At 35.5% G+C, this 24,902-nt stretch overlaps 1 protein-coding gene across 3 annotated transcripts in view; it reads left to right on the top strand.

Moving 5' to 3' along the window:
• The window catches only part of ATP9B (ATPase phospholipid transporting 9B (putative)), a 157,160-nt gene that overhangs the window by 50,815 nt on the left and 81,443 nt on the right, over nucleotides 1-24,902 (top strand). For all 3 annotated transcript variants that reach the window (XM_051798877.1, XM_051798876.1, XM_051798875.1), the window contains exons 8-9: nucleotides 14,136-14,230; nucleotides 21,764-21,844. In XM_051798877.1, coding sequence (XP_051654837.1) covers nucleotides 14,136-14,230; nucleotides 21,764-21,844 — 176 coding nt within the window. The remainder of the gene's footprint in view (nucleotides 1-14,135; nucleotides 14,231-21,763; nucleotides 21,845-24,902) is intronic.

Here is a 24,902-nt window from a genome sequence, read left to right as displayed (position 1 = left end):
TATATAAACTTCTGCTACACCTGGAACATGAAATTTAACGTTAAAAATACACTTTCTATAAATAAGCAACAGGTTAACTAGTTTTATTTGTGTTGCACTTGTTAAAAATAAAACAAGAAAACAAAACACACAAAAATAATCCCCTGAATTTCAAGCATATGGCAGTAATTGTTTTTTTACTAAAGAGTGAACACTTATATCTGTAATTGTTGCTTCCTGATGTTGCAGTTTTGACTGATTTATGGTTTAATTTATAGTTGACACTTTTAAGTACTTTGTGAAACAGTTTCTGATGGTTTTATGTTCTGTATGTAATTTTATCTTCTGTGCAATAAAGCAGTTTAACTATAGCTTCTTACTATAAATCTATGAAGAGTAGAGTTTGAACTAATCTTAAAATCCAATCCACCCTGTAAACCTCTTTTGAGGCAAAGTACTATTTTCCAACTTCAGTATTTACATTGCATATTAGTGTAGTCTGCAGCACTGCAACATCCTCTATCTTCAGTCAGAAAAAGAAGCCATTTGAGTTATAAATAAGTAGGTTAAACAGTTCAGCCTAAAACCCACCCCCCTAATGCACTTTTAGGATTGTTGAGTTTTCTAGGGTACTTTTAATTCTACATAGCAGAAGCTGCATTTTGGGGTATCAGTCTTATTTTGATAAAACTAATTTCTTATTAGATCTATTTTTTTCCTTTCTTTATCAGATGCATTGTCTTTTAGCTGGAATGATATCTTCAAAGAATCTGATGTAATGACTTGATGATAATTGTGTGCCTGTGTCCAATTTCTAAGTTTCTTATGTTTTTTTAATGAGACATTTACAAAAGTTATAGTCTAGAGACTAATATAGGTGGGACTTTGTTTTGTATTCATGTGGCAGTCCGTAACATTGGTATTCCTCTCTTTCATGAGTGGAGGCAGCTAGATGGCTGTTCATATTTAGAGTTAGGATTACTTCCCAGGGGAATGGAGCAGGTGGAAATCACTCCTCAGATGAGAATTCTTTGCTGCTGTCAGGCTCGCCATATAACAGAGGTTTCCAAAAGATGTTCATTGATTGAAAATAAATAAAATTTAAAAAAAAAAGAAATTAAAAAAAAACAAAGAGCAACAAGTTTATGGAATTATATGTTGGGGTTTTATATATTTAAAATTGTAGGAGGGGATTAGTTATGGCTGAATCTTGGTTTTGCTCATTATAAATGATAGAAGTGACAAGCAATTTGAAAGATTTGTCCCATTTATCAGGCTTCCACCAAATGAAAGGAAATGTTCATGCTGAGCCAACTGCAAAAGACAGTTTAAAGGTTATTTTCATTTTTTGTATAAGCAGGCATCATGCCAAAACCATCTGACTACCTTAGTGTAAAGTTATTATGCAAATGTAGGCAAGATCTCTGTTACACCAATACAAAACTCCCTTGCTGAAATTAGGCTAGATTCTAAGTGACTCTTAACAGTGTCCATTTCAGGTCCATTTTTAAATTGCTTGTCATGCTCTCTGCATTTTATTTGTCTATATGCTACCTCAGTCGTAAATCAAAAGCTTTATGATTGTCCATAGGAACTGCCAGCTAGAGTATGTGTTAATAACTTCAGCATTATGGGAATATTATCAAAGACACTCTGTGTGTAAAACACAAGAAAAATTCAAATATGAGCTCTTTCCTTCTTTAAGGTAAAATCCTTGTACTCCACATTGGCTGTGCCTCGGTTTGATGCCTTGGTTGTGCCTTGATCCAGTAACTGGCTTCTGATCCAGGTCAGGTGTTCCGATGCTAACATGTGTCATGTTCTGACATGAACGGGATCTGGTCTTTCATGAAAATCTGATGCATGTATTCATAAGACTTTGGAATATTTGTGCCCTGGTAGCTTTCAAATGTGAAATTCTGAGAGGAACACACATTTTATAGGGTGGCTACAAAGTGTCAGTAAAGAATGAAGGAAGTTTTTTTTTTTCTCTCCAAGCTTTTTTCTCTCCAAGCTTTTCTTTTACCACCCGCTTTTCTTTCTCCACACCCACTGCTGCACTTGACTAGTCTTTTTTTTATATATTTTGCAGAAGCGCTCATTGGGTAAAACCTCAAAACTTCAAGGGTCACCACCCCCTGGGGTTTTACCATTTTATAACTGCAGGAGGAAAACTGTTTCCCCCCACCACAACTCACAATAACCTCAGATCCTTATTATTCATGGAGAAAAGCTGCATATGCAGTGGCTGGTTCTGAGCTAAGCAAATGTTGATTTTTAGCTATTAGTTTTTGCTAGGTCCTAGAACAGATTACTGTTGGAGCTGACGGCTTGGCTTTCCTCTTATTCGTGTGGCTCTTTGATCATTTCTTTTTTCACAAAAATTCAAGGCACTTTATAACCTTGAGATCGCTGATCTGCCATACTTGGTTGAAATTGGCCACAAGTCGAAAGTTACTGGGAGAAAGATGCGATGGCATTGTACATGGAATTAGGGCTAAACAGACTGTTTGCTCAAGTCTGCAGCTGGAAGAACCAATGAGCTTTAGGGCTTGGGATGTGCTGCATAGACACTAGGACTGCAAAGAATTGTTTCTGTTCTGTACTGCTGCTAACTACTGAGGCCTATAAAGACTAACTACAGTGCTGTTATGATACTGGCTTTTGTTAGTAGCTTTTTAGGGGGTAAGAATTGATTAATCTTAGTTAAACCCTTATTGTTCGTAAGGTCCCCTACCAAACTGGACAAAAGTCTGGGTTTTTTTATTTTTTATTGTTAGAGGTGATACTCTGTAGAAAGCAACTGCCACTTACTGATCAGTTCCACTGCTGTCAAGCATGCTGTCATGCAAAAATCTTTATCATAAACCAAGTTTATTATTGTATGTCTTTAAATCCAGCATATAGTAATTTTCTGGCATGAACATTCCAAAATACTGTTTATCTACCACTACAGCTGTGCAATGCAAGCAATAGGGAAATGGAAAATCATTTTGAAATTCTCACAATCCTTTGTGAAGAACCTTTAATTCTTTGTAAGGTAATGCCAGTTGCACAGTTGCTACATCTGTTGTTTTTCAGGCCAGAGTTACATTGTTTTGGTCTTACTTCTGTGAGTACTTGAGATGATACTGCAGAGTGGTTGAGGCTGGAAGGAATCTCTGGGTATCATCTGGTCCAACACCTCTGCTCAAGCAAGGCCACCTAGAATTGGTTGCCCAGACACCATGTCCAGACAGCTTTTGAGCATTGCCAAGGAGGGAAATTTCACGGGCTCTCTGGGCAAGCTGTACCAGTGCTTAGTAATCCTCACAGTTAAAAAATAATAATTCTTGTCACCTTATGTTCAGAGGTGTTTCTGTCATTGTTTCTGTCACTGAAAAGAGCCTGGCTCAGTCTTTACACCCTCCCTCCAGGTATTCATAGACATTATTAGGGTCATCCCGAAGCCTTGTTTTTTTGACGCTGAGCAGTCCCAGCTCTCTCAGACTTTCCTCATATGGGAGATGCTCCAGTCCATAATTTTCATGGCACTGTTTGGACCTCTTCCAGCATGCTCATACCACCTTGTACGGGAGAGACCCACACAGGACACAATATTGCAGGCGTAACCTTACCAGTGCTGAGCAGAGAGGAAGGAACGCCTCCCTCGACCTCTGGCAATACTTTACCTAACGTAGCCCAGGATACCATTACCCTCTGCTGCTGCAAGGGCATGCTCCTGGCTCGCGGTCAGCCTGGTGCCCCCGGGATCCCCAGGTGCTTTTCTACCAAGCTCCTTTCTAGTTGGATGGCCCCCAGCATGTACTGGTTGTTCCTCACCAGGTTCAAGATTTTTCACCATTTCTTGTTGAACTTTAAGGCTCTTGTCAGCCCATTTCTCCAGCTTGTCGACATCCCTCTGGACATCCCCCATTGCATAGATCAGTGTCTTGAATTCCACTTACTAAACTATTTAAAAATTATATATTTACTCAAGTATAAAATACTAGTTGCAAGCATATTTATACTTTTTGGAATTGTAGCAAGAAGAGTAATTTCACTTGTATTAAAATTTGTAGTTAAGAGTTTTCAGGATTATTTACTTGTAATTACGTTAACAGCAATGGTATGAGTAAAGTGTGGGAATAAAACAGGAAAATAATTTTTATTTTGAGGCTTTGTAGCCATTCATTTCTGTAGCAATATAACTGTCTCAGATGTGATTTTTATTTTAAATGCTAACCATTTTACTGGCATAAACTCTGCAATGCAAGTACAGACTTAAGTAATCATTCATATAGCTTGATTTGCTGTTGGAAGGAGCTGTGAATTAATCAGTAAAGGCTTCCTCCAGAGTCTACCATCTCAAACAAAGTCTGCTTATCAAAGAAGGGAGTTATTTTGAAAACTTCGAGTTCTTAAGCATTGCTCTACAAAAAGAGGGTGTGGTGCCAGCAAGTATGGTTTACTTGTTAAAAAGATCCAGTTTTGTAATCTTAAAAAGTAAGTATTAGCAGAACATTTATGTCAAAGAATTAAACTTCAAACTCACTGCAAAAGGAAAAATATAATAAAGATGATGCAAGTATTATCTATTTATTCTGAACAGTTGGGAGTAAGTGTTCTACAAATAATTTAATTGTCTGAACCCCAGCCTGTTTTGGAACTTCAGATATTTAAAAACCAAACTGGTATTTTTTTCTCTGATTTGAAATTCAGTTGTGCAACTGATGTCTCTTTTTATCTCTTCATAAAACCAGCCACTGCAAAATAATAAGGCTGAAGGAGTTGCATTAGTCACACATTCTGGAATTTTCTATTATGTTTAGAAAACAAGCGTTCTAAAACCTACCTGTCTGGAAACTGAAATGCTTTGAAAATCTATTGCTATAGAGAATGATAAATGACTAGAGTTAAGTTTTGCACATACGGCCAGATAAAAGTTTATCTTCGGGGCATGAGTAGCTGCCAACAATCTGTCCAAACTACTTTAATCTGTTTCTATACTTCAGTTCCTATTCTGTTTTTAGCATTTGATTTAACTCGGGCTTGAAATGTTTTGGTATCTACTTTAAGCCACTGAGTAATAGTAATTCGATGTGATCAGCTACTTGTTTAAGATATAGTCAGATAGTATAAATGTGATGTGGTGGAAGGAGGTGGTCTCAGCAGGCATTAGGCCTCCAATAATATTACTCTGTATTAAAGATGAAAATGTTATTAGAAGACATGTATTTCATTCCCTAATTATTTTATTTTCTGTGCATACTTGGGCAACTGGCACAATCCATGTGTTTCATTAGATTTGTAGCAAAATAAGCAGTGACAAAGTAATATTTTATTCTTTATTTAGCTTTTGTATTTAAAAAAAAGACTAGTAAGAGTTGAAAAAATTTATCTGTGAGGAGACCGTGTACTGTGTTAGGCATAAACTCACCTGTTCCCACTTGCCAGTGATAATGCATTTCCCCAGAAATTTAAGGGCATTTGGTGGCTTGGCTGGAGTAGCAATTCAAATATCCTGAAATCCCAAACAATTCCCCCAATTTGGGGTAACAACTTAAAGAAGCTGAAGGTGAGAACCATCAAAGCACATCTCAGAGGCATGGCAAATCAGGCAGACAAACTATATGTATATTAAGAAGTGGTGGACTGTGGGTATTTTGTCAAAGGCTTTGAATATAAAAGACAAAGAAATTACTCTTGCAGGGTAAGGTTCAAGAATTCCTTGTGTAGAAGCAGTTTATAATATGGTGCCTACAAGAAGTATCTGTTCATAAGATCGATACCATGCATTATGGGGGTTTTTTAAGCTGCTCTCACCTCTTTCTTGGTTTAGATTATTGAATTTGGGGTGGTTTTTTTCTTCTCTTACTTCAAGGCTCTTCTGGGCAAGCTGCTAATATTACCTTGATTCTTTGAAATGATTGGAAAATGTCCCTTGGTGAGCCTCATCTTTATTGTGAAAAAGGAATTTCTGCAAAACCTACAAATTTCTGATCAGTAGGTCTAATGAAGAGCAATCTTGCAATAGAGTTGTCTTTCTAAAAATTTAGAAATGATCCTCAAATCAATCTTAATGTATTCATAAGGAAAGGATGGTTTGCACATATTGATCTGATTCTGACTTTCATATGGGGCTTGAGGTGTATGGCTGGCTGGAGTTGGAATGTAAGCTTATTTAGTCTTGAACTACCTTAGTCTGGCAGCTCTCTGTCTAGCAGTAGAAAACCTAACTTGGAGAACCTGCCTTGTAAGGAATACCCAGTTGAGGAGAGCACTGGGTTTTTCCATGCAAATGTTACGGCCTGTGTTGCTGTGCTGTCAGTGCTCTTGGTACATGTGAAGGCTAAATACAATTTAGCTCAAATATTTAACTTCTTCAGTTACAGTTCTGATTTCAGGTGTCCATGTAGCTTTGCACAGCCTTCCTCTGTCTTTCAAGTAAAAAGAAATTGGAAAAAGTAGAAATTCTCAGGTTTTTGCATAATGAAGTCCAGTGTTCAATCTTCGCAGCTGGGTCTCTTGCTTTTTCCCAGTTATCAAACATTAAAGTAGAATGTACTTTTCCCTGCTAAATTTTAATGAAAAATATATCCTCTTGTTTTTCACTTGCCTATTGTAACCTGATGATTTTGTCAACTCCTTTGACTTGCACTTTTCTGTGTTTAAGCTTTATACCTGCTCCTTGTAATTTAGTTAATGAAATGTCCTTCTAGTTGATTACTATTGCTGCTGCTAAAATCTTCAAGGCAAAACATGCTCTCAGTGAATTCTGGTTTTGGCCGTATGCTTTTCTCAACCTCTTGTTTGTGAGTTCTCCTTTCTTCAAGAAAGAAAATGCTTTTTAAGTCTGCTATGAGCAGTTTTCTTTGAGGCGTGTATGTATTTTTTGTATTACTGGTCTTTAGAAATATTTAAGCACATTAGGGAGGTTGATGAGGACAGTGCTCTGCTGTGCTGTCAGTGCTCTCAAATCAAGGAGCTGTTGAGTCAGTATTCTTATTTTGATCTGAAAAGCAAGAAGTTTTTCAGTGTTCTAAGCATTCTGTATGGCAGAGTTTTTGATTCAGTCGTTACTCTGAAGACATAAATAACACATACTATCTTTCGTCTGTAACACTGGGTTTCTGCAAAAAGAGATAACTAGTGTACATCAGAAGAATAATGAAGTAAAGTAGTGCATCAAATCCTATTAAATGGAAAAGATTAGTGCTTTTGAGCATCCTTCTGTATATATCAAAATAATATAAGTCAGGAAGTGAAAATTTGAGAATGTGAATATGAATGTGAATAAATTTTTTCTTTTAACTTGCAACATTGTTTACTATATGTAAGAGAATTCCATAATGTTTTAACAGAGATAAAAATTCCTAAAGCGTACTGAATCAATACAGCAATTCAAAAAAGATGCAATGTGATCAAGCTTGGATTAAAAAACATCTGAGTTCTTGTCAATAAGGAACTGTGATGAGTTTAGGGGTATCATATTGACTGTGTATTAATACGTGGTATCCTATAAGACCATCAGCTGATTGTTTAGAATGTAAATGAAACTGTTGATGGATCCAGTGACTGATGGCTTAAATTCCAATTAATCAATTGCTTCATCGGTTTCTTAATTCAGATCAAATATCTCAAGTACACACAGTTCTTCCCTGGTCTTAAGAGAAATTAATGCTTTTAAACTAATTTAATCAGTCTTCTGTAAATGCCATTACATTTTTTGATTGCATCCTATGGGATGGCATTGTAGCTTAAATGTTTGGGATGTTTCGGGCATCTTGGGGTTTTTTCGTCCCTAGAAGCTATCATAATTGAAAGCTTCTTATTGTAGTAGTAAATGAAACTCTGTACTGCAGTATGTTATCTTGGTGCTGCTATTTATCTTGTCATCGGTTTAAAATTTTCATGCACATAGTCACTTAAGTAATATAAATGATTTAAAAATTAAGTTGTTTGTAAATGATCTGGTGTTAGGTGTGCAAAGTCAAAGTGTGTTTTTCTTCTTTTGGATATATTCTAGTAACCCATTTCTTTCAATGCTTTTCACTTAAAGCAGAAAGGCTGGTAATATTACCAGACAATATATAGCTGTTTATGACACTGCAGTTCCACGTGCCCTGTTTCCCAGTGACCCATCAATTAATTCATCAACACTTGACACAAGCTCTTCACTGTGACACTTATACCAGTTGATCTTAATTTGATTGCCGTTAAAACCTTCGTTTCCTGACAACTGTTGTCAATTATACAAAATAAAATCAAGTATTCATAAGTAGGCTGTAATAGGATATAGGCAGACAGATTTAATAATTCAGTTTTGCTGAGGCTTGAAAGGCATTAGTTGTAGCTGTTGTTCTCATTTGTAAAAAATTCATTGGATGCCACTCTAGAGAGAGAAGGCAGACATGATTTTATTTATTTAGATTTGACAGAGAAGAGCCCAGACGTGTAGTGATGGTTTAGCATTTTCTCTGTTTAAGAAAAACTGACATGAATTCTTATCAGTTTACATATTATATAAAGTAAATGTAATTTACTTTTATGATTTTTTTTTTTAAGTCTAATTAAAGCGCACACATTCTACAATTGCTTTCTGACAATATATTTGTAATGGAGTGTGGAATTCAACCCTGCATTTATGCAGAAATAAAACAATACCTTTTCAAGACTGGGATGCTTGGTCTTTAATATGCTTGTAAAGTCTTCATCCTCCTGTACATCTGCTATATACGACTAAGTTATAGTTGTTTCCCTCCGATGCATCTTCATCGCACATTAAAACGTATGCTATGTGGCATATTTGAATTATACTTATAAGTTCTCTTCAGTGCTTATCAGCAAGCTTAAAAAAGAGCCTTGCCAATATATGGCAAAAAAATTGCTAGCAGAAATCTGTTAACTTTAATGTTCTCCATGAGAAAGTTAAATATAGTTTTCAGCACTTCTTCTGAGTTGATTGACTTCTTATATACTATTCTTTACTGTTTATACTGACGTTTGTAACAAATACCGCCTGTGGGTTATTTGTGAAGGTTCTTTGGAAGGTATTTGTTTGAATGTGCTTGTGAAATCTAAAAATGGAAACATTTTTAAAAATAATTTCGCTTGTAAAATGCTGATTAAATAGGTGCAGTTGAAGACAAGATCTTCTGTAAGTGACTGTTCAAAGCAAGGCCAGAAAAAGTGAGGGACAGAAGCATGGAACTCTTCTGATAACATGTCATTCACTTTGTCATTTTTTAATGCTAATCCAAATAAGTTATTCCTTGGTGGTTTTTTTTCTCCTGAATTGAGAATCCTTTCTCTTCCATCTGATCTCATGACTTAGGACTTCTTTCTCAGACCCTTCTTACAGGCGAGGAGCTGGGAAATGAAAATTAAGTTCTGAATACAAGACAAGTGGGAGAGTTTAGTTTATTATGGCAAGAAAACCATTATAAGTTCTCATGTTCTCATGCAAATATTCAATCCTAGTGTAATTCAGATAATTTTAATGATTTTGTTGGGTTTTTTTATTATAACTTTCCATTAAAATCAGGTGATGCAATTTTATATAGACTAGATTATTTCTCTTTTGCAAAGTATTTGCTCTTTGTCTGTCAATACTGCTATTTTGGGTATCTTGTGTATTTTGGGTGTCTTCTGTTAACTACACTTTCTTTAGAAACTACTTGTTAAACAGACTGAATATTAAGCTAATTGTTTTAAGGAGAAGTTAACCATATTTCTGCTTATGGAAACAACATTTCCATATTTCTTATTGGAAACAACATTTCCAAATAAAATAGGAATAAATAATTTAATTAGTACACAGCAGTTTTTCTTTTCTGAGTGACTTGCTTAAAAAATCCTGGAAGCTAGAATGCATTTAAGAAAATAAGTAACATCCCAAGTAATAGCTTGTTTTCAGAAGCCTATATTAAAAACTGTAATTAATACTTAGACATATGTGTATAAAAATAAAATTTGAGGGCTTCATGTAAGCGCAAGTTTATTTACATTACTATAATTTCAGGAATTAAAGATATCCACATATAAAGAAATTAACACATAAAATATGATAAGCAAGTTTGGTAATATAAAAAAATACTAGATTTGGCTATCTGGTGATTATGCACAGTATTAATTAGGAGAAAGTTTATGATATAATTGAATTTTACTTGATTAAGAAGCTTCCATTTCTTGTTTGGGGGGGAATTTTTTCCTATTTTTTGTTGCCCCCCTCCCCATTTTTTTAAGTTTGAGATGAAAATGTGACGAGCATTTTCCAAGAATAACCTGTGTTCAGTTTGAGAATTTTTGTTCAGGGCCCTTTTCTTTGGGATTTCTAGGGATAAGTAGGTCACTGATGCATGTGTACATGTACACCATTCCCAGAAGCATTTGTTGTGTACATGTCCTTCAGGTATGTTCTGATTGAAGCCTTAAGTCCAGCACACACTGAGTAAGTAGAATTCCTCCTGTATTGAGCACCGTACCTTTGTTTGATAAATCTAGGCCAGGCATGTCATGGCCCTAAATTAGTGCTTTTATAGATGAGCTTTTGTACCTCTGTGTCAAAACACCATAAAAGCTACTGAAATGAACATTATTTTTCTTAAGTATTCTATTAACACAAAAAATAACTTTAAAAAAAGATTTTTAATCCATAGTATCTCAAATAAACATAAGTAAAAAGTCTGTAAATAATTAGCAATATATCCTTATAATTTGAAGTTACATAGTTACTTCAGGTTCTTCAAATTATTTTCATCCTTTGTATTCAAGTGCTGTTTTGCCACAGAAGAACAGTCTTAGGGTAAATTGTGGACAGGACTCAAATAATTGAGCTTTTGCTAAATCACCAAAACAGAATTTAGTCTCAGGACTTTGCTAAGCATTCAGGTTTCACAATTTCATCTGAAATGGTTTTAAAAATCAGTTTAGTTGCACTTGGGCAGCACTGTGCATGGACTTGCTCTACATTGATTTATACCTGTCTTCAACTGATTAGGCTAAATGAATATTACATACATAGTTTGCTCGTGAAGTTTACACCACTTTTGATAAATGATTAAGCTATTTAAGCCCAATATAATTTCCTTAAATCAACCCTTAAATTCTACTTTGCATAGTTCCAAAATTTTCACTAGAATGACAGAAGTCAGTCAGACATTCACAATGTTCAACTTTGTGCACTAATTTTGAATGACTGTGTATTGTTATGGGAAAGGAGCATCTGAGTGTCCTCACTATATAAAATAAAAGGATACTTATATGTATGCATTCTCCTTTGTATGTGGCCTTTTTAAAATTTCTTATATTCAGTCTAGAATTTCTTTTCTCCTTTTCCTTTTTGTTTCTTTTTAATTTTTTTTTTTGTAAACAGCTATGCTTAGGTTGGTAACTAGTTAACTTAATGACATTTCCTTAAAGCAGCACAGAACTTAAAAAGAATTTAATTATTTGTGCACTGTAAAATAATTGTCAGGTTCAAGAGTTATCACTGAATTCAGTGGGAACAGCAATTCCTGACATGTATATAGATGGGGTTTTTTACCTGGCAAGTCATATTCAAGTTAGAAATACAAGAAATTTTTAACACTGATCTAAACCATTCTGCTGGAGTATGTAACACAATTTTTTACTACTTTTTTGTGTGGTTTTTTGTTTTTAATTTTGTCACTGGGGGAGGAGGGTACAATGCTTCCAAGAATTTTAAAAGTGAAGCAATTAAAATAGTTATTTTTTCAAAATACTTTGATTTTTTTTAGAAGTTTTATGTACTGTTAACTGAAATACCTCTCAAAGGTTAAGTACTTGTGACTTCCACACGATACACAGTGGGGAATATTTAGTTTTACACAAGTCTAAGGGTTTGGTAGGGGTGAAGAGTTAATTTTTTTTTCTAATTACATGTTTAATCTTCCATGTTTATAGCTAACTTAATCCAGGTTTAAAATCAGTACCTTATAGAATAATTAAAGTTAGTCAAATCTGCTGCAGTATTTGAGGTAGAGAAGACGACTGTATTGTTTCAGTTTTGCTTTTGTGATCACTATTGAAAGCTGACTTCGCAGAAAGCAGTCCCTTTTTCTGGATAAAAGGGAAACAGGCTATGAGATAAGTTATTGATGAAATTAACTGCTGAAGTGGAGAGGAAATGCAGCTGGCCAATAGATGTCATACTGTGAAGCTCTATTAAATGAATATATGGGCAGTCAACCATTCACAGGAGCCACACTGGTCTTGAACTGCATTGATCTATAGTATAATTCTAAATTAAATTGATGGAAGAGAGCAACCATTGACAGGAAGGGTAAAGAGAACCATGAAATGCCTTGTACAGGAAAAGTATGATGGAGAGTAGGCTTATCTATGCCATTGCCAGAAAGTGTGGTGAATCCATGGTATTTCTAGTGGTTCCTAGGTACTTCATGCTTCATTATAATGCAGAGTATGTCACTGGACTCTCCAAAAAATGCTTTATAGTATTTCATTTTTAGAAGAAAATCCGTAAAGAATCCTGTCACGAATTTAAAACCAGTCTTTCAAGAACTTCAGACACATCTTTGCAACTTGCACCTCTGAGCTTTTGGTGAAATTTAGCTGTGATAATGTGTTCTGAGATCTGTCTACATTAACATTAAAGATTTGTTTACTTATTACACACTTAAATATAACTGTTACATGAAAGCTTGTAGGCTTCTTTGTAGTCTGTTGTGCAAAAATGCTACCTTCCAGTCAGATAAAATTTCCAGTGGCTGCTCTCTCAACCATGTCCTTTCAGACCACTAGCTCATCGAACTGCCTAATTTGGAGACCTTGATGAATAAAACATTGGGTTCTGTTAGATTTTACTTACACCAGGGCCCACATGTCCTGTAAAAGAATCTCTCTTAATTTGTGTTCGCTGGTAGGTACCGTTTCTTAAAGTATTGCCTTGGCACGTTCTAGCAGACTCTCTTCTTGTCTGTAATAAGACTCAAACCTGGATGAACTCCTTTGCAGTGTTTTCGTCCATTTAGTTGCTGCCACATCACTTCTAAGGGTGAAACTACTTCATTAGATTTTATTGGATCGGTTGAAATATAGAAGGAATTATAGGTATATATGCATGTATGTCTATATGCATTTGTTAAAATCTACAAATAACTAGAAAAATCTATTCTTTTCACACCCATAGCACCCAGTAACAATAGTGTATACAGTTGTTAAGCTATAGTGTAATGGGAATTGTAATTACTACTTCAGAAATATTTAAGGCTTCTCTAATGTAGCAATTGTGAAGAGTACTGCTAAAGTTTTACCACCTTTTTTAAAAGGCTTCAAGCTTGATGGAATTGTAATTAATTGTGAATATTTTAATAGATTTGCCATGTTCCTGTGCAGTCTTTTTTGAATCTTACAGTAGTGACCTGTGTAATACTCTAGATTTGATGATATCCATCACACTAATTATTGGTGTGGGGGGGAGGCTTTGCACTGGTCTCAGTTTTCTGTTTCTTGAATACTGGTCTTCTGTCTGTACAGAACACTGATTCTCTGCAGTGTGTATCAGTCTGTACCTTGATCTTCCCTCATATCTTTCATACTTTGCATGTGTTGACAGATTTCCTTAGTCTTGAATCCCTGAAAGATAATTTAAAATTACTTCTTTTACGTATAATACAATGGGCCACAAGTTGTTTTGAATGATATCCATGTTAAGGATTTATTTAAAAAAATAGTTTTTTCAGAGAAGCTGGGAGACTATAAGCAGTGGAAGTTTGTGATGTCATACCAGCAAGGAGAAAAAAATCACAGGCTTCAGTTCATTATTCTGTTGTGACAGAATTCCATAAAGAAATTAAACTAACCCTTTTTCAACTTCAACTGAAGTTGTATCTCTTGCTGATAACATTTGGAAACCTGTTTAGAAACTATAAAGAAACCTGTAAAGTAGGATTTCCCTCAGTTCATAAACAGGCATATTGTTACTTTCATCAGAAAAATGGTGCAGTTTTTTGTCATCTGGAGCATTCCTGGAAGAAAACACACAGACACTCCAAAATATTAATCCTCTTATATGTAGCACATTTATTTAAAAATGTTTGTAAATTGTGTTACTTTCACTGCTCTTAATGGTTTAACCCAAACTGAATTTTTGAAATCAAAATAATAGTTTGATGTCTTTTTATAACTTCAAGGTTCATGTTTCATTCGAACTGACCAGCTGGATGGAGAAACAGACTGGAAACTGAAGGTTGCTGTCAGTTGCACACAAAGATTGCCAGCTTTGGGGGTAAGCATTTTATCTGTTTACTTTTAAGATACCTTCTATGTGTGCATCTGTATCCGTTATCTAAGAGATTATTACAGTTACTGTAAGTATTGGAAAATACCTGTTACTACAGCCTTAATTTGTGCAATAAATAAGACACAGATATTCCACTGGATGCTGAACGAGAAGTTGATTATGCAAATATACTTGGGTTTGCATTGAAAAGAAACTGAGTCAGAATTGGATTTTTATCTTTCAACTTAGTGGGTCTCGTTTTGGTCTCCACTGAGATCCTCACTCCACAGAAGCATATCACAGTTACAGTGTTTTCAAGCAAGTTAGACTGCCAGTGCAAGTCATTCTTGCCTCAGGAACCATTGCTTTAATCAGTAAGTTGTGAGCTTGGGAAACAGCAGTCTGCTCCTGGAAGGTAAAGTGCTTTTTGTTGACGAGATGCTTTGTGCAAGTTCTTGCAGAGACGGCTTTCTAAGAGTTGCTTGAATGTGTGTATTTTTTGAATGCATGTATATGTTGTGTCATGGATAAATCTAAAATTAGGAAAAAGGACATGAGTGCGTATGTGTGTATATATACACATTCAAAATAGACACGTACCTACAAAAGCACAAGTAAAATTGTATAAATGTCTCTTAACAAGAAGCTGCATTGTGTCCCTTATACTGGGGAAGCTTGCTGTTTTACAGGAGATTTGGCTTGGTGTTGAGACTTCCTCTGAAAACATACTCAAGTCACAAGCTTGTGGAAATTTATCTTTACAGGATTTCTGGTGTTTTGACACTAAATATTTTAGGTGTTTTATTAAAGGCAAATGTACCTTGAAAGGTCTGTTTGTATGTCATCTCAATAGAAGTGTTAGATTATGTGCCAGATCTTAGCAGGACTTCTGCATTTACACTTCCAGAATTAGAGTTGCTGCCACACTCAAATTTAGCACAAGGGAGAGGGTTTTTTTCTGTGTTCATATTCTCTGGCTATTGACTTCACATGTAGTATTTTAGAGTGGAAAATAAATCAGAAGTTGTTGAAGTTGAGGAGTCTGCATTTGAATGGTAGGACATGCAGCATCATCTTCTGCAGAAGCGAAAGTTTGCTATAGGTAGTGGTTGTTTTGGGCACGTTAGGGGAGAGAAATGCAAGATATCACCATCTTGGAAACAGTATACAGGGTTTAACTGTACAATATAGTAATCATTTCTTCCTTAGTTGTTTCCACTTAAGGCTACTAACCTACCTCTAACTGATCTGTGCTTCTTGCAAGATCTTTGTACTCTCCCTCTTGAGCTGTAGGTGACAGTCTGAGTCGAGTCATCAGATGTGGTTAATCAGGAGCTGCTTATACTTAACATACCTTCTCTGGCTACCAGCAGCGAATGGAATCCACCAAGCAGTTGATGTGCCTCTGCCCTTTCTCACACCACTCAGTTGCTGGTGTTTAACCACACTAGAATAGGCTTTGTCTGCATTAAGCTGGCATTTCATCTTGAAGTAACTGACACCAGATGTAATATGTCCTGCCAACTAAACTAAACTACCTCTAAATTTTGATGCTGCATGGTTTGGTCAAACCACTGACACTTAGTGGTTCTTTATTGAGATCATTTTAAGTGGCTGCTTCTCAGCAAGTCTTAGACTCAGAAATTAGTATGAAGGTCTAAGCAAGCTGTGAATATTAAACTAAGGAAAAATAACATTATGGAATTATTTTCTCATAAGCCTAGTTTTTGTGCTTTATAATAGAGTCATAAGCTATATTTTTATGTGGGCCCTTCATGTAGTTATATATTCTTTTAAAAATTGAAATGCAGTGTCCAGAATTATTTCTTTATAGTTACAGTAAAAATAATGGTTTCGGAAAAAAGAGCAAAAATAGGCTGCATGATTTAAACATGCAGGGATAGTGCTTGAAACTTTACAACCAACTTATCTAGAAAAGGGATACTTAAAATACATAGTTGAAGTTTTCTCAGCAAACAATATTCAAACTGCCACACACAGTGGAAAAAAAAAGGCAAACAACTTGGTTAGAAGTAAGGATCAGTTGAGAAATCCATTTCTTCTTTGTTGCTGAAAACTGCAGTTAATAAAAGTGGAAAATCAGACAAGTTACCTCGAAGATATTAAGTGGAAAATGTCAGTTGCTTTGTAAAACATCTCTGTGCTTTGTTTCTGACTTGGGAAAAAAGCAAATTTACAGCGATTACCTCGCTTATCTGTACAGTGTGTAATAGGGGCATAGGCTTTTTGATAGGCTTAAGGTTATTTCTGCAGAAACTCAGGGTTGGAAGCAGTCTGGGCTGAGAGCTTTGTGTTGCTGTCTGGGATCAGCGTTGGGTTCCTTTCCTGTACAAAATGTCCGGCAGGTCAGGCAGTGACCTTTCCTGCTGCTAAAGGAAGCTGCCGGGACGGGATGACCCTGTCCCACCGTGTGCACCATGTGCAGCACGAATGCCTGGTGTGTGCCTGGTGTTTGCCACCAGCACAGCCGGTGTGGTGTGGGTGAGGCACTCGGGGGCAGACCAGCTGTGTCCCACTCTGGGTGTGTTACATCCAGCCCTGCAGGCCGCAGCACGCAAGTCAACTCTCAGTTCAGGATGGCAACAGCGGCCCAGTCCCCAGGGTTAACTTGCAATGGGTTACGGTGAGCCAGCAGCTGGCTGCTTCTCCTAGGGAGAACCCGTGCTGACCAGTGGAGCGGGGCGCAGTCCCTGGGGCTCTGCCCTTGCTGCACCTGGACTGCCATCCTGGCGTGTTGCTGGATGGATCACACCATTCCAGCCAGCCTTCTGCCTGCAGTAACAACTGGGGCCCAACAAGTTGGGCTTTTCCCAACTTCCACGGACTTACTGCATATAAGACCTGTTACAGTATCTTCTCCGTGACGTGACGTGTTTTCAAAGCTGAGACTTGCAGTTCGTATTTACATATGGAAATATATTTTTAGTAATTCAAAAATATAACATAGGCAAGTTGACCATAAAATAGACTATAAACAATTTGATTGCATGTTTGACAGAATATACTCTCTGTAATTGTCCCTCGTTTGGATTTCTTTAGTTATCAGATGTAAAAACATGGACTCATTAAGATTGGAGAAGACCTCTAAGATCATCAAGTCTAACCCTTAACCCAACATTGCCATGTTCACCACTAAACCACAAGTGCCACATCCACATGCCTTCTGAACACTTCCAGGGATGGTGATTCCACCACTTCCCTAGGCAACCTTTTTCGATGCCTGATCACCCTTGTGGAGAAATTTTTCTTAATATTCAATGTAAATCTCCCCTTGTGCAACTTGGGGCCGTTTTTTCTGCTCCTGTCACTTGTTGCCTGGGAGAAGAGACTGAACCCCACCTTGCTACAACCTCTTTTCAGGCAAGAGGGTGAATATCTTTTGCTGGCACAAGCTGTCAGCCGTGTCAACAGAGCACTGTGTAACCCTACCCACTGTGACACCCAGAATAAACAAAACTGCAGACCTTCAGAGCTTTTCTTAAAGAACAGATGACACCACCAAGACAATCGGTACAGATTTTGTTGTCTTTCTAAAGCACTTAATGTGATCAGAGAATTAAAATTTCAGCAAGTCATTTAATGATGGCTGTGCAACAAATATTGTAACACTTAGATTAGGTTTCTTGCAATTTCATAGTTATAGGTGGGACAGTTCTGGTGATGGACGAGTTCTGAGGCATTCTTCTGTAGCTTGTGTGATCAGCTATATTTATTAACAGCAATGAGGTCACTGTAATTTTCAATAAATGGTGACTTGCTGATTTATATCAGAAGATCCATACAGCAGTAAACAATACCATTTACATTTAATTAGTTTTATTGAACCAAAGGCAATTTTATTTGTAATGAACTACATGTTATGATTAAGAATGTATTTTAATGATCTTTAAGTAAGGTGAACAAATGTTGCCCTTGACCTAATAGGGGAGATTTTTCTATGTTATTGATAAGTTTATGGTGATTTCTTAAATGGTGAAATGCAAAAGAAAACATTTTCATTATTGTACCATGATCAAGTAATTTTCTGACTTTCAGTACAGAAGGATGAAATGTATTCTTCTGCATTACTGTTTCAAGTGAGATAATTAAATGCATAGAAATTTTTAAGAAAAATCTCAGTACTGTTGTATAAGAATAATTGTTATTACTTAAGATTCAAATCTTTCATATAGTTTCTTTAATCTAGAACTGTTACAATTCCCACCCAAATGTGGTTTGTATCCCTGAGTAAGAAAATAACTGAGGTCATTTGCCCTTACTGTATTCTAAAAACAACGTAATTTTAGATGTAGAATACTGTTTCAATTGAAGGTATCAGAAGAACTATTTACCTTCTGAGAACCAGCAATTCAATGCTTAAAGTATGAAAATAATTCTTTACTGAATCTGAGTTTCACAAAGATCAAGTCCCTTATTAGTTAAATTGTTAATAAACAGAAATTTTAAAAGTAATAAAAGTGATTTTAATAAAAATAATTTTAAAACAATATAATCAAATCCTTTATTTAAGATTATTTTCCTTCTCTCTGCTTTTATATAAGGGAAAGCAATGATATAACGTAACCAGATAAATTCTTCTCACCTAGTGAGCAGAAATTATATTTACATGTACTGTTGTGTACAAATCTCGGTGTCTCCTTGTTAAATTCACCCTTATGACTTCTCTCAAGAAATTGAGATAATGCACAGCTTCTACTACTGGAAAAGCAGCATTTGGCGAAGAAACATCTTTGTATTATTATTATAGCAAGCTTTACTGTTTGTTGGCTGTAGTTCAAATTGGTAATTTGTCTTCTGTAACTGTATCATTCTTTGGACTTTTCTTTCTTTGTATTATAAAACTTCAACTCCTATGTTTTATTCATCTAAGAACAATGTCCATCCAGAGGACAGACACAGCACTGGCCTACAGAAAAAAAAAGCCTTTAACTCTTTTCTTTACCCTAATAATGAAAAGAATTATATCAGAAATCTAATAAGCACATGTCATATGCTTTTATGTCTTTCTGCTACTTGTGAATGAAACACCAATGAACTACCACCCTACATTTCTCTCAGAGCATAGGTTTTTCTTATGTTTTTAGTTTTACAAAAAAAGCATGCACCTTTGGAATACTCTGCGAGTTCTAGTTTGTGGCATTCCAGAGTAATGCCAATAATGTGTAAGGAATGTGCAGATTTCAGTTTTTCAGCAAGATAAGTAAGTTTATTTCAGAGTTGAAATTCAAAAAAGAAAGAAAGGAAAACATGAAAGGTTAGGTGTTAAATCAGAAATACAAAATGGGAACTAAAACATAAAAAGACACCAAAGAAATATGGTAGATAGAAATTTTTACATTTGAAATATAACAAAGGAGAACATTGCAGTAGAAGAAAATTGAAATATTAGAATCCAGGAAAATATATTACTGTACAAATGCCAATAAACTTTAAAAGGTGGATATTTCTGCTTTCTTTTATTCTGATGTTGTTTTCCACTAAGATCTTCTTTGAAAAGAGAGAAGTTGACGCATTTCACTAGCAGTTTTTATTCTATATATGAGTATGTGTGTGGTATTAGTTTTCTTCTGTGCTATCCACTACTGAGAGACTTTATTTTTCTTTGTGTAATAAAGCACATAATAGCCTGGATTAGCTAGATTGTAGGTGATAACAGATTGGAAAGAAGTGAATGATGAAGATATAGGACACCACATGTGTATTAGTTTCATATGAATTATTTCTCGTGAACCCGTTGAAAGTGGGTTGGAAGAACAAGGATTCAATGAATGAACTTCATGTGAAAGACTACAATAAATAGCCAGTGGCTTAAGATAAAGAGAATTTATGCGATTTAATGTTCAGATTTGATTCATATTTTAAAAAGCATATGAAATACAAAGTATGTGTGTGTTTTGCAGGCTATGAAATGAGAGATGTCTTGCCTGCAAAATATAAAAATAAATACAAATTCAGTATTTATAGAGCTACACATTTTTAAACTACAGTGAAACACATTTGATAAACATACATTAGATTTCAAGAAAACATTCATTTTGATAAGGAAAAGCAGAAAAATAATGATACTCATCAGTCTACCCATTTCATTGGAGAAACTAAAGGATATAAACATGTCAGGCTTTAAGACATTAATATAGGTGGACAATTGCACCCTTAGTTAATCTTTGTAATGTTCAACTTGTGAAATATTGAAACAAAGTTATTTTTTCTTACATTTGAAATTATGGACAAAAAGTAATGGCATACTTTTAAAAGCAGTACATTTGAGCCAATGTGTGGTTATATGTCCATGAAAGGGGCCATAAAATTAATTCTGCTTTTGAAGACAGCACTTTCTACCTGGCATGAACAGGGTATTGTAGCCATGTAATTTTCTGCCCAGAGGTGGTGTCTGATTAGCCTTTAGCAAGATTCATCTGGTAATGAAGTATGGAGATAACCCAAATAGATGCTACATACAGTGAAAAGGTAGACACACTTGCATTTTATCAGATGTTAGTATTCTTAGGTTGTCTGGGACTTGGTATCAAGCACGTGCTCCACTCCAGAGTAGGATTTGGATTGTTGTGGATCCAGGCATGACTGGTCAACTCCTGTTGACATCTGTTAGCTGCTGTTGGTCCTGACCATCTAAAAAGCACCAAAAATTTTGCTTTTATGATGAAAAGAAAGTCCTTTGTATCAGGGTTTTAGTCTGTGGTATTCTTTCTGTAGGAAGTGGATGTTTTAGAACAATTACCCAACAAAATAATTGTTTCCAAATTTTAAGATGAACCTCCCTGGGCCTCTAGGGACAGCTCTTAAGATATAACAATGATCAGATTTTTTTTTTCCTTCTTTTGTTTATACCAAACTGCCATCTATTTATAGAACCTGCTACTGTAGTATCTGAAGAGTTTCCTATTTTTCTTAGTGCCACCACCTATACTAGACCAAATTTTATCAGAGTAGTTTTGGTATCTCTGACTTTAAACACTTGAGTAATCCTGTTGATGTAGCCAGTCTTTCCAGAAGCTGATGGGGTTTTCTCTTGGGTTTTTCACAGAGGTGCTTGAACATTTAAGAGAATTTTAATCAATGTCATTTTTTCTTCTTGTATTCAGATGGCTTTGTCCTTTCTGGAAAAATATTTTGTTTCCAGTTTCATTTTAAAAAAATGAAAAAAAAACCCACTTTATTTTTAAAAGAACAAATGTATGGAATATATTTTGAGATTACACTATTATTAATTAAAACAAGGTTGTTAAGAGAAAATGAATTGTATAAAATGGCTAGCTCATGTTATAAATGTAAAAAAGTTTAGTGTTTGAACTATGAACACATTTAGGGTATCATCTTGGATCTGGTTCCTCTATAACAAGATGTCCTGAAAAAACCAGCATGTTTCTTAGTTGGGTAAAAATTGCATGAACTTTGTTTGGGATGGGGTAATGGGGGTCTGGAATTTTTGCCAGTTCTTCAAAATGTGTGATTAAATTTAAGTTTAAATAATAGTAAGTACATTAATCTGTTTTACAGGATCTCTTTTCGATCAATGCTTATGTTTATGCTCAGAAGCCACAGCTGGATATCCACAGTTTTGAGGGTACCTTCACACGGGTAGGTAGTGTATGTAAATACAGTTCTACTTCTCTCTTTCATTTCTCAGTGTAAGTGAAACCTACCCTTAGTGTCAACATTTTATCAGATCTTTCCTTGACTTTACTGCAGTCTTTTTGTCTATGTTCCTGCCATGGCTATACTTCATATAAAAGATATTCTTTTAAACGTGTATTGCAGAAAGCTAATACAAAAAGAGTATCTGAAAAAAGCAGAATCTGAGAGTTGAATATTTGTTAGTTGACATCACCATAATCTTTTTACGTGAAAGCTTTTGAAGGCAGTATAGTTTATTTCCAGGCATCTGATGTATTGTTCACATGTCAAAAACTGACAAGTTGAGCAGTATCAGTAGCCTGATACAATGCAATTGCTAGTTTGTGTGCAATGACAGTGTGTCTTGCTTAGCAGCATTTCTGTTCAAGGGAAAGGTAGTACTTCCAAAGTTTGGTTTTCTCAAAAAGTAAAATAAAACTAAAAGCTACTTATGGGGGCTTTTTTGAATCTCTTCTCCAGAAATAACTGTATTCAAAACTGAATATGAAAATAACAATGCAATAATATCTGTGACTTTCTTTTATTTTCAAAAGGTGGCCTGCTAAAGCTGACCCTTTAAAGCAGGGTGTCCTAATAGGTAGTAATTCTTTTTTTTTAAATCGATTTACAGTTTTGTAGCATTATGTTAGTAGCTATAGTGATAGTGCTGTTTATCTTAGCCCAACTCAGTGGTGTTAGACTCCTTTCTCTTGGTAGTTTGTTTCTAAAATAATTCGAGAGAATTAACTGCTGTGGAGGTAAAGAGAAGGGTTTTTTACCCATGACTCAGATTGGTAATAGATTTTGTTCCGTAATTGGACTTCCAGTTCACAATTCTAAATACACTGATGAATGAGATATTGCAGTTGCTGGCTCTCAAAGACCAATTTGTACCAGTTACATAGTTCATGCTGCCTACAAAGTAAATGTCATTTGTCCACACCTTCTAAAGCAGTAAGCAACAGTGTTTAGTTAAGCCTTGTATTGACCAATTGTCCAAATGAAACTTCTATTAACAGCTGTAAATTCATGTTATTCCTGTCCCAGTGACTAAGTGTGTACTTTCCTAAATATAAATTGAACTGTTCAGAGCCTTTTAACAACTCTGGTACATGTAATCGAGACATTGGGAAATCATCACTAAACAGTTGCTCCCTGTTGTGAGTTCTGTTTGTACATGTAATAAGAGCTGTATGATTCAAACATTCTGATATATGTGAATAACGGGGATGAATTTTATGCTTTCAGGTTTGCATATATATATTTTTGGAAGCTTCCATAGGAAGGACAGTTTAAACTGAACTTGTGTGTGCAATGATCTGAGGGCATTTGGTTCACAGTGAATCATAATAGATATTTTTAGAAGGGGGTTTTTTTTGTAGTGGTGTACATTCTGCAAAATGTTGTTTTAGGACACTTGTTTACTGATTTATCTTTCTACTTTTGCTGTGAGTCCTTGCTTCTTACAATAAATCAGTTCTTGCATCTAATTTCTATTTTATGTTAAAGTAAAAAAATTAGTGTGCTTAGTGATGCTAATGCATACATTTTTTCTACTTAAGCATTGATGTTCAAAGAATTCTTGCAAGGCTAGGTTGACAGGGTAATAGCACATTGATTTTTCTTTTTCTTTTTTTTCTCCCATTATGAAGACAGAGTACTAACAATGTAAAAGACAAACTTAGATAATTTCAAAAAGTGTGTGACCATAAAACAAACCAGAAAAGTAGATGCACAGCGCTGGAGTTTTTATGAGGGAGCAAATTCTCTTAAGTACTTCTCCGTGAGAAATACAACCACAAAAAACCTGATAGCTGACAGTAGATATGTTTTGCAGTACACCTGTGTAACTGTGTCAGGAGTTGTAAAAGCTCTGCTGTACTCTATTGATGTCTGCCAGCTTCATATGAAGTTTTTTGTTGTTCTCCATGGATTTTAATGTGTTACATGCAGTCAGTGCATAAAAGTGAGTATGTGTCCTTGCATGAACATGCAGGAAGGATCATTTCTGGCCTTTTAATAATGGCATAAATTAATTTCTCTCTTCCTCTCACCTCTTCTGGACAACCTATCAGGAAACAATAATGAGCTAAAGTAGTGTTTTTTGAAAATTTGTCAGATTGTTTTGTTTACTCTGAGGGCATCATCCATGTCTTGACTGAGCTTATCTTTAAATAGTGATGCACAGGACAGGGATGTACACAGATGTAAGTACTAGAGTTTCTCTTCTGTCTGATGTAGGCTTGATACATTAGGAAGGTATTTTATCAATGCTGAAAAAGCATGAGAAAAGCACGTCTGTTGAAAGGCAGTAAAAGGTAGCCCTACTTCTTAACCCAGCTTTTACCAGTTGGAGCCTGAAGAGTAGAGTACTTACATCAGTGTGTACTGGCACGGCGAGTATTATTTAGCCTTTGCTTACTGCTTCTGTGTAGAAACATGGAAATTCTGTCTTCTGCTTTTAACCTTGGCTGATTTTAGTTTAAATTTGGGTTCTTCTTTCACCATTCCCTTGAGAATATTTTCCTTTTATTTCTCCTATATTGCGACTCTGAGATGTCACCTCAGTCTCTTCATTTACTTTGGGAATGTCTTATTTCTTTATAGTCTAATAGGAATCTCGGAGAATGAATTTCATTGAGTTTAGTTCAACTACTTTAATAATCTTTTTTTTTCCTATGATATAGAACTATACAATATATAATATATATAATTTTTTCCAACATAGAGGAAAAACCTGATGCAGGTAGCTGTATTCATTTATGAGTAGAATCTCTGACCTGAGGCTAATTATGTGCATTTTCCTGGATAAGTCTTGTATTTTAGCAGCAAGAATGTTGAGTCATTTTTTTACTTCATATTTGCCTGTTTTGAAGCAATCAGTTGTTGTGCTCACTTCAATCTGGCTTAATTTTATGTTGCCACTGAAGGGAATGATATTGTCTTTTACAAATCCTTTTTATTTGCCTTTCTCGCTGGCTGTAACAGCTATACAGGCAACCTGACTAGGGAGCTAACATGG

The sequence above is a fragment of the Manacus candei genome, unplaced genomic scaffold (assembly GCF_025592945.1).
Source record: "Manacus candei isolate 608988 ecotype Guabito, Panama unplaced genomic scaffold, ASM2559294v1 h1tg000049l, whole genome shotgun sequence".
In the NCBI taxonomy this organism is placed as follows: domain Eukaryota; kingdom Metazoa; phylum Chordata; class Aves; order Passeriformes; family Pipridae; genus Manacus; species Manacus candei.
This window is presented reverse-complemented; position numbering and strand designations above follow the sequence as displayed.